The sequence below is a fragment of the Poecilia formosa genome, unplaced genomic scaffold, assembly GCF_000485575.1.
Source record: "Poecilia formosa unplaced genomic scaffold, Poecilia_formosa-5.1.2 Scaffold1016, whole genome shotgun sequence".
NCBI classification, from domain to species: domain Eukaryota; kingdom Metazoa; phylum Chordata; class Actinopteri; order Cyprinodontiformes; family Poeciliidae; genus Poecilia; species Poecilia formosa.
Window position 1 is genome coordinate 17889 of NW_006800955.1, and position 10431 is coordinate 28319.

The 10431-nt window shown below is 43.0% G+C and overlaps 2 protein-coding genes across 2 annotated transcripts in view; both read right to left on the reverse strand.

Moving 5' to 3' along the window:
- The window catches only part of LOC103132363 (ras-related protein Rab-1A-like), a 3317-nt gene extending 2441 nt beyond the window's left edge, over positions 1–876 (reverse strand). The window contains exon 1 of the mRNA XM_007544160.2: positions 713–876. Coding sequence (XP_007544222.1) covers positions 713–726 — 14 coding nt within the window. The 5' untranslated portion in view covers positions 727–876. The remainder of the gene's footprint in view (positions 1–712) is intronic.
- A 1135-nt stretch (positions 877–2011) lies between these two features.
- LOC103132361 (sprouty-related, EVH1 domain-containing protein 2) overlaps positions 2012–10431 on the reverse strand; it is a 12137-nt gene continuing 3717 nt past the window's right edge. The window contains exons 5-6 of the mRNA XM_007544159.2: positions 5355–5507; positions 2012–5056 (exon numbers count right to left, since the gene is read on the reverse strand). Of these exons, the coding sequence (XP_007544221.1) occupies positions 4364–5056; positions 5355–5507 (846 nt within the window). The 3' untranslated portion in view covers positions 2012–4363. The remainder of the gene's footprint in view (positions 5057–5354; positions 5508–10431) is intronic.

The following is a 10431-nucleotide window of genomic DNA, read 5'->3' on the forward strand; positions in this document are numbered from 1 at the left end:
AGACCAATAAAGGACTTTGTTTTCTGAGTTAAACCCCCCCAAAACATTTCGTAATCATTTAATTATTTAAGTTAAAAATTATAATTAGTGACTGAATGTAAATACAACAAATGGACTTAAATACACCTGTTGGCTAAATTATCTTAGGCCCAGCAGATTTTCATTGTTTAGGACAAAAATAAAAACTAAAATCAGAAATATTAAACATTTTCTAGTTTCCATGGAAACGGGTCATCAACAACTTTGGAATAGAGAATAACTAACCCATCCCTAAGGCAAGTAATAAACCCTCAGAAAGTAACCCGTCAGAAAACAACTAATTATTCAGGAAGTAACTAACCCATCAGAAAGTAGTAACTAGTCAGAAAGTAAGTGACCCGTCAGACAGTCCCTACCCCTTGGTCACACAGTAACTAATTAAGAGTAAACACAGTTAGCCGTTAGCCGCTAACAGCAAGGTGTGACAGGACCGGTCACTCCCGTTATTTCTCGGCCTTCTCCCGGCTCAGTCTCGTTGTCAGGAGCCGGTTCTGACTTCGACTATACGACTGTGGGTATGTGTTCGGCCGGGCGGTCATGTTAATGACTGAACACCGAGAAGAAAAGCAGCTAAGGCGACACTGCGCCCGGCTAGCTAGGCGTTAGCCTCCCCGGTGAAGTGACAGCTCAGACCGGACCTGGACGTGTCAGTCCGGACCAGAACCAGACTTACTATTCCGGATTCATGGTTGCCTGCTGGTTGTGAAGTGTGTCGTCCGTGGAAGCAGCTGAATGTGGTTCGGAGAGATTCTGGACTGGTTCTGTCGTTACTTTGAAGCGAGTAGTTGTCAGAACAGTGTAACCGAATCAAATATGGCCGTCTGAATACCACCAACCCGGAAATACTGGCCTAAAGGAATCATGGGTACTGTAGTTTTCAAATTAAATTAAATTCAAAACTACTTTATTGATCCCAAAGGGAAATTAAAAGCTATTGTAAAGCATTAATTCAAAGTCTTCAAAGACTTATTGTAGACAGAGATGGCTGTTGGCAGGAAAGATCTCGTGTAGCGGTCTGTATTACAGCAAATCTCTTTTGTGATTTCGGGCGTTAGAACATGGAAAATAAAAAACGTGTCCACCTGAATCCAACAGGCAGCCGTCGGCTCCTGGTTCTATTGTTAAAAAAGAAATTAAACACATTTACACAATTTCAAATATAAACAAAATTACAGATTTTACTAGTGGTTTTCGATTCAATTCAAAAATACTTTTTTGATCCCAAAGGGAAATTAAATATTATAATACTTAATATGCAAAATAACTCTTGCATATTAAGTATTATAATATGTCTATCTTTATATTTGAGTAAAAGTTGAAGTCACTACGCCACGTATGTTGGTTGAACATGTTGACTGGAGTCCTACTAACCTGGGAAGAAGTTGTTTTGACTTGTTGTTTGAAGCAGCCAATCAGACGGCTGATTGGCTGCTTCAAACAGGACCCAGATGGTCCTGGGTTCGATTCCTGGTCCGGGTCTTTATGCATGTTGTTCCTGTGCATGTATGGGAACCTGACCTCCTTCACCTGGAAACTCTGTGCCGGTGAACATTTTTAACTCGGACTTGTTGCATAACGAGTCGCAATCAATAAAATCAAAACAAACTCAGTAAATTTGAGCTTTTATTTTATTTTTCAGATTTTAGTCTTTTTCTTTGTATCTTTGACATCCATCATTTTAGAAACAATAAAAAAATAGAACTGAAAAATGTACATTGCTGACCTGATACATATACATATACAGTATATATTCATATATTCCGTTTTTACACTGGTATAAATGTGATTATGTATAAAAAGACAAACTGATGGACTACACCTTTGCTTTTTTCATCATAGTTATTAGACTGATGAAGACATGATGAAGAGGCTTCAGGCACTTTCCCTGGAGAGAGCCAGTGCTGGCCGACACATGGACAGGAAGTGGCTTCTCAGACGCCAGACACACTTCCTGTTGGATGCTTCATTTTTTATTGGGGACTCGTCTCTGACGGCGAACATGACGGTCCAGACTGCTGCTTCTCTCTGGAGGGAAACCAGCTGCTGCACTCTGACCAGACTGCAGACTGCAAGGCCAACACCGACGGTTTTCACAGATGTTTTCCTTCCACCAACTTTACAGTCTGTACCAGGAAACATCTGGAAAAGCAGATGGAACTGACCTCATCTTGTCCCGACTTCCTGTTTTCCACCCTGACTTCCTGTTTGCCACAGAGCTTCAGCAGAACATTTCAACTGCAGCACTGTGTGGCCTATGTTAGCATGATGCTAACTGCTAGCATTGCTAATGACTTTACAGGAACTGGATAACTTTGCACATGAACATCAAGGACAACCAGGAAGCTAGGCGCTAGCAGGCGCTGCTAAGCTAGGCCACACGGACCAGACCGGACCGGACTTGAACTCGTCGTCTGTTAAACTTAAAAACCACGGATGAATTTCCCAAACGCCATTTGTCCCGATGTCAAGCTACACTTAAAAACACATTCAGCCCAGAAACGTCAATAAATTTATATCAGAACAAACATCTGGATCGTTTCCCCACCGGGTTCTGACCCGATGTCGAGTCGACTGCTTCCTGCTGCAGAGTTCATGCCTTTACAGTTTCTGTAGCTTATGTTGCATCAAAAATATCTGTATTAATACAAGTTATAAACTTGCTCTGAAATGCTGGCAGGGAGCTGGGGGAACTGTCGTTACACCAATAAAAAAATAATTTCAAACTTCAGCTCTGATTTCTGTTAGTTGTTCTTTAACCCAGGTTGTGATAATCTGCATGTGTTCCTGTTATCTGCTGCAGCGCGTCTGCTGGGGCTCCAGACAGCAGAGCAGCAACGCTCCTCCAAACTTTACGCCACTTAGCCAAAATCATCAATTCTGAGGAATCTGGGCCCAAAAATCCTCGTCGTGTTTTGACGGCCTATTCCAGAACCGAGCAGCTGAGCTGAGGACTCATCGGCTGGTTTTCACCACAGCGCCTCTGCTGACACACTTTACCTACCGCCATGGTGTGTGTGTGTGTGTGTGTGTGTGTGTGTGATAAACCAAGAGATTCTCCATTACAATAAGCAGTTAAATGCATCATTCTACTGTAAAAAAAAATTCCAGTGTGGATATAAGCATAAAAATTCAGGTCTTAGATTTTTCATTTTTCCCATCAGCCACTTGAATTTCAGGGTGACGACCATTTTTCAACATGGCCGTCATCATTTTTGAGCCTTTTAAACCAGTAATTGCTATTAAATGTTAACCATTTTCATGACTTGGATGAATTTTATGTCACACCAATTGTTTTAAAATTTGGTCAAACTGTTCATACAAATTAGCAACTAAATGGTTAGCTTCTGCTATTTTTTTGTGTTTAGCGGGTTAGCATTATCTCTGCTAATGTTTTTATGTCTTTAGTGTAGCTGAGCTAAGGTTTTTGTTTAGCGAATAAGTCATTAGCAAATGTAACGTTTTGGTTAGCTGTGGACACTGCTGATTATAGTGCAAACATATTTTCTCCTTCACAACCATGGTGGCCATCTTGGACTTTTCAGTAACGAATGTTTACTTTATTTTTCCAAAATGCCAAGTTAAGTTCTAGAAAGATAAAAAAGTAAATTTCAATCAGGTCTCATATTTATGCCACACAGAGGGATGAACATCCAGTTTCAGTTTTCTTGTTCAGATTTTGAAAAACCCGAACCACCAGACCAATAAAACGATCCGGTCATGAGGAAGACTGCTGCCATGACAACAAGGAGGGGAAGCTGCAACAGCGAATGAGGCGGCGGCTAACACACCCCTCTGTACAAGTCCACTAAGGAAAAATTGAGTGGAAGGAGAAAGTGTGTAGAAAAGGTGAACAACCAACAACACTGAGAGAATAGTGAAGAGCTCATCTGAAGGTTTGGGGGAGTCTTTTTTATTTCTTTTTTTGGAAGTAAAGTTTTCTAATTTTAATAATTAGCTGTAAGCCAGAAATATCAGAAATATCCCTCTGTGTAGAATAAATGTCTGAGTTTCTGTTATATTCTGGCTGAACAAAAGAATGAAGCAGCTTCTTCCAGATGAACAGCATCACCACAAACTCAGCTCCACCTTCACTGACCTGCAGGAATCCTTCTGGACGTTCTCCAGGTGACATGAAACCTGGCGGCTCCAAATATCCAAACTTTCATGGAGACATTTTGGTCCTCAGAGTGACAGAAAAAGCACAACAGTTGACACGAAGTTTCACTTCCTTCTACAGATGAACCACATCAACAACAGAAAGAACAGCGGTGACGGTCTCTGTGGAGTGGGCGGGGCCTGCTGAGTGGGCGGGGCCTCCGGCAGCTCAGCCCACGGCCCTGTGCTTGCCGCCGCAGCAGCGGCAGGCCACGCCGCAGCGATGACACGCCCTCAGGGGGGCGTAGCAACACATGCAGGGCGCCAGCAGCGACAAGCCGACCAGCGCCGTCCAGCGCAGGCAGAAGCGCTCGTCGCTGGTGTCGCAGGAGCAGGGGTCCGAGTAGTCGCCCTCTGGGTCGGACATGCAGTGGTACAGCAGGCTGTCGGCGCACCACATGAAGCTGACCCGGCGGATGCAGGTCTGGATGGGGTCCGGCGCCTCCTGGCACTGGCCCCGCCCGTTGTCCTCGTGGTTGAACATGTCCTGACAGTAGACGCAGCGGAGCCGCTCCCCGTCCTCCATGTGACACTTCCCTTTGGACGCCGGAGGCCGCGGCTGCAGCGTCACCACCGCCCTGCGGCCGCCACCCGCCTCCAGGCGGCCCGGCTTGCTGTCGAAGCCCTGCTGCACGCCGCAGCTCAGCGGGTACGGGTACGTGTAGTCGCGTTTGGGCGCGTCGCTCTTGGTGAAATGCACGCAGGTGTCCGGGTTGCGCGGCTGTGGGAGCTTGTCTCGCGTGGCGTTGGCGTGACGGTAGTCCTCGTAGCCGGTGAGCCAGCTGCGCTCACGGGGACTGAAGCGAACGATCTCCTGATCCTCCAGAGGGAAGCTGGCGTGACGAGGAAAGATGTGGACCGCCTGCCAGAGCCGAGGGGAGCGCATGAGTCCCAGAAACAAACCTCAATGTTTCTACAACTTGATGCAAGTAGGGCTGCAAGAAAACCTTGTGGTGGCGATAATATCAGGAGCAAAATATGCCCGTTTTTTGAAATGCTATTTGTGTCTCATTTGAGTTTTTATTGCCATGATTTTCTGTCCTAGTGGCTAAACGATGAACTTAAGAATAAGTTTCTGCTCTCCACACTGATATTATATTTGCAAACATATTGTGTAGCCCTGAGGCAGAAGCTACAGGACAAAGGCGCTGCGGACTCACCGGGTCCAGGAAGTAGTGGTCTGAGGGCCGGTGGTGCTCATAGAAATGTCCCAGGATGCAGTTGTGCCGGCGCGGCTCGCAGAAATGAGCCGGTGCCGCGTGCATGGCGGGCTCTCTCCTCTGAGACGAGTTGGACGAGCTGTCGGTGGCCGTCTGCAGGACAAACGGAGGAGATGGAAGAACTGAAAACCCATCCAGATACATCAGGTTGTGATGCCCAGAGCGTCCAGTAGAGGGCAGGTCCTATGGGCTCCCAGGCTAACAGGATTTAGCTTGGTGAACAGAGGTGGTGAAGCTATATCTCTTGTACAGATATAGCTTGTGGGAACTAGCTCACTTAGCTTATTATTGCTAACGTAAAGCTAACCTACACAGCTAGCTACCAGATACTGAAAAACCTCTACAAATAAACACATCTGCAGCTTGCTAGACTTTGTCATATTGTTTTAAATACATTTAACATCATTGTAGTGCATTTCTATTGTTGTAGAAATGCTAATGTTAATGATGCTAATATTAAGGGTCTGTATCCTTTGACTAGGCCAGAATTAGTTGCACAATGAGAGAGAAGGTGATTTTGTAATTTTATTGGTTTAGTAAAAATAGCTACAGTTCAGAACTGAGTCTTAAAGCTACTACAAAATACTACAAGTACAGCCTCGGCTCCAGACGAGTTTAACAGGAGGGGATCGACTTATTTTAGGGGGGCAAAATGAATCTATGTAGCTGAACGTAGACAACAACACCAGCAGCCTACAGGCTACCTGTTAACAAGCTTAACACGTCATAACCTGTTTTTCCGAGCCGCCTTCAAACACAGCATGAACGCTGAGACGCTCGCGCTGGGTTTCCACCTGTGCGGCAGCGACGGAGACCTGCTGCTGCTGGGCGGAGCTGCTCAGGTGTGTTAGAATCACGGCAGCAAACCAGCAACACGCAAAGAACTTTGTACAGTTTTTCTTCCCCCCAAACTAACCAACTGAGTTGAGTAAAGCTGTTGGATGCAGGTAATGTTAGCTAAAAGATGACTAGCTAATATCAATACAGAACCTTAACAATGGATTTAACAGTTTTAACTGCTGAAAAAAGTGACAGAGGGCACGGATATGCGAAGTGCGGAAGCCCCTACTGTATCAAATCGTTATAGAAATAACAGAGAGTTGGCCACTCTGAGGTAAAAACAACAAACAGCTTCCAGTCCAGGGGGGCATGGCTGATTCTGTGGACGCCCCCTCAATGTCCCCTAATGCCTCCCAATGTCCCCCAATGCCTCCCAATGCCCCCCAATGCCTCCCAATGCCCCCCAATGTCCCCCAATGCCTCCATTGGGGGATATGGGGGACATGGGTGGCCAATGCCTCCCAATGCCCACCCATGCCACTGTGCCTGCTCTTCAGTAGGGTCTTAAGGAGTGGGTAGAAGTATAAACGTATTAAAACCCAACCTTCTCCAAAAACATCTCAAAATTATCTCATCCTGTTTATGAATATTGTTCATTCAATATTTATTAAATAACTATTCATTTCAGATTCTTGCTTAATGCAATACATTCAATAATATGCTAATGTTAGTGCTAACAGTATTAACAACAGTAATGATAATATTAACATTAACAATGCTGTGTAACAAAATAGTATAACAAGACAGTTTCTTGTATCTATTGTAAACTATTTCCTGATACAAAAGTTTGAATTGTTTAATGAAATAATTTGATTTAGAAATGAATTACTCGTTATTAGAAGCATTTGAAAGGTAACATTTTTAAAAAGCCTGATGTGTAATTTCATTCTAGCTGTGATTTTATTCATTTCCAGGTTATGGAAGGATTCCTGGGTTAGTTGTCCATGTATTTTTGGTTTAGCAGAAATTTATTGCTGATTTAATCTCCTGGGCTTGGAGCAAAGAGAAGAAGATCATCAGTTCAGACTCCTGGTGGATCATTAATTGTCTGAAGCCTCTCAGCTGGAGACGCACCGCCACAGCCAGCGGTTCTACCTGAACAGCATCTATGACGGATCTATAACGGATCTATGACGGATCTATGATCTTATTCTACCAGTAAAGCAGCTCTGGATTTGGTGGCACCTAAAAATCAGACTTTCAAAACCAAAGAGTGAGCCCTGGCTAAATGAGGTTTCTCGGGCTGCCAGGAGACTGTCCCAGAGCTGAACGCAAATGAAAAAAGGACAAATTACAGGTCTCGCTCCAAATACTGAAGGAATGCAGGCGCTGTAATCAAAGGATTGTGAAAGACGCCCAAGAAGGCACCTGTTGGGTCTGATTGTCTCAAACAGTCACAATCCTGCCATCTTATTTAAAACTATTGACTCAGTCCTAAATGACTCATATAGTGGTTTTATGGAGACCTCACCTACTAGGTTTGAAAGCTTTTTACACATTTTTGTTGAGAAAGTTGCTTCTATTCGGGCCCAGATTCTCCCCTCTGCTCATCACCCTTCAGTCGTTGTGCCTTGTTCTGCTGTTTTATGCAGCTTTGAATGAGTGACCGTGCAATCTTTGCAGGATGTGGTTAGACACTTAAGGCCAACTGGTTCTCCGGATTATGCTATTCCACCCCAGTTATTTAAAGATGTTTTTCTTACTATAGGTCCTTCAGTTCTTGCTCTTGTAAATAGCAGCCCGTCTTCAGGTGTTGTTCCTAAACCTCATGCAGTTCTGCAGCCTCTACTTAAGAAACCGACTCTGGATCCTACTCTTCTGGCGAATTATAGACCTATCTCTAAACTGCCTTTTATTTAAAAAAAAAATCTTGAGAAGCTAGTCTATAATCAGCTAATGGCTTATCTTAGTGAACATAATATTTTAGAGGTTTTTCAGTCCAGTTTTAAACCATTTCATAGCACAGAGTCAGCTCCTTTAAAAGTTTTTGATACTTTTGGCAACTGATTCTGGTGACTGTGTTGTCTTGGTGCTGTTGGATTTATCAGCTGCTTTTGATACAGTTGATCATGGCATTCTGCTTTCCCATTTGCAAAAGTGGGAGGGCATCGGTCATATAGTTCTGGATTGGTTTAAATCTTATTTGGCCGAGCGTACTTTTGTGTCTGTCTAGATGCCCACAGTACGGCGGCCGACAGGTGCAAACACACAGCAACAGAGAAAAGATGCAAACAAAAAGCAAATAAAATGCAGCAAACAAAAAAAAGGGTCGTCCCTCCTGCTTTGCTCAACCAAAACAGCAGAAGATGCCTCAGCACTGAGGGATATTGTTGTTCGGATCGATGGATTATTGATGTGAGGGCTCCACAGACAACATTTCACAAGTAAGATGGACATATTATTGTGTATATATTGTGATTAGAATATTACTTTACTGTATTTATGTCCACCGGCGAGATACCAGCTAATATTAGCTACAGTGCTTGGTGTAATACGGGTTCAGCCCCGCTATGAAGGCTAACTGAGATTCTGTAAATCTAAAAAAATTAATTATGCTCTAACATTGACTTAGATTATCTGACACAAGGGCCTATATTAGACATGAAACAATATAACACATATTATAAAACTTATATTATGTGTTATAACATTCACCGGCAAAGTTTACACAGGTGGTAAAGACTATTATTTATATTCTTTCACTCTGTCAAAGTAAGATACATCCTAAATCTTCTGCTTTTGTTTTGAAGGTTTCCTAAAGACACGATGTGAGGAAGAAGAGGGAGAAATCTATAAAGAGAGACGGATTCACTGCAGCACGGATGAATCTCACATCGGATTTTGGACTTGATCAGCTGCTGAATCTCTGAAGCTGGAAATCCTCGGCTGGAAAACATACATATCTATATATGTATGTATATAGATGCATACATATATAGATATGTATATTCAGTGGGTTTTTTGATTTGTGTCTCAATAATGACACAAATAATCATTATTTATTTGTGCCATTATTAATCTTTATTTATTAGTGTTTGTATAGTTATATAAATATGTATTGATATTACTAAATAATTTATTAAATAAATTATGAACGGCTGTGTGCTTTGTAATATGCTCTTCATACATCGATATCAGAATATTCCATTCCTATTCTATTGTTATAGCCACTAAGCATATTTAAATATGATGAACTATGTATTAAAACATACTTAAATAATACAATTATTTATAAATGTAGCTTTGATAGATGTTTGAATATGGTTTACAGAAACAAAAAAGCGTGTTATGATCGATTAAATGCGCTGATACATCATTGTGTTGCTAAACACATAACGCTGAGTGGAGCGGTGGACCGCTCCAAGATGGCCGCCCTAAATCTCGTCAGCGACAATAGGCGAGAGCGGTCCATGAGGGTCTATCCTTATATTATGTCTATGATGCAGACCCTAAATTCGGACACAGCTGTTTTTTGTTCGACTCCCTCTAGTGGTCTGGAGCACTTCCGTTTTCAGCCCTTTTTGTTTGCATCTTTTCTCTGTTGCTGCGCGTTTGCGCCTGTCGGCTGCCGTACCATAGGTCTTCCTCTGCTCCACTGTCGTGTGGCGTCCCACAGGGCTCAGTTCTAGGCCCTTTACTCTTTTTATTGTACTTCCTTCCTCTCGGCTCTATTTTTAGAAAGTATGGGATTGCTTTTCATTGTTATGCAGACAACACACAGATATATATGTACTGCTAAAGAATGCGGACTCCACCTCTCTTCGGTCTCTGTTTTTGTGTCTGAAAGATTTGAAGGCCTGGGTGGCCTTAAATTTCTTGAAACGTAATGAAGATAAGACAGAGGTAGTGGTTTTTGGCAGATCCACTAGACTCCCTGACTAATCTTTGCTCCTTGGCCCAGTATGTCAAGCTGGTTATTACAAATTTAGGGGTCAAGAAGGATGCAGGTCTTAAGCTGGAAGCACATATTAGAGCCATTGTAAAATCCAGCTTCTTCTACTTAAGGCAGCTAGCCAAAGTAAAACCTTTTCTTTCCAGACAGCATTTCGAAACAGTGATCCATGCATTTGTGACCACACGGTTGGATTACTGTAATGCACTTTATATAGGAGTCTGTTATTTATATATTTCCCAGCTTCAGAGGGTACAAAATGCTGCTGCATGTCTTTTAACAGGT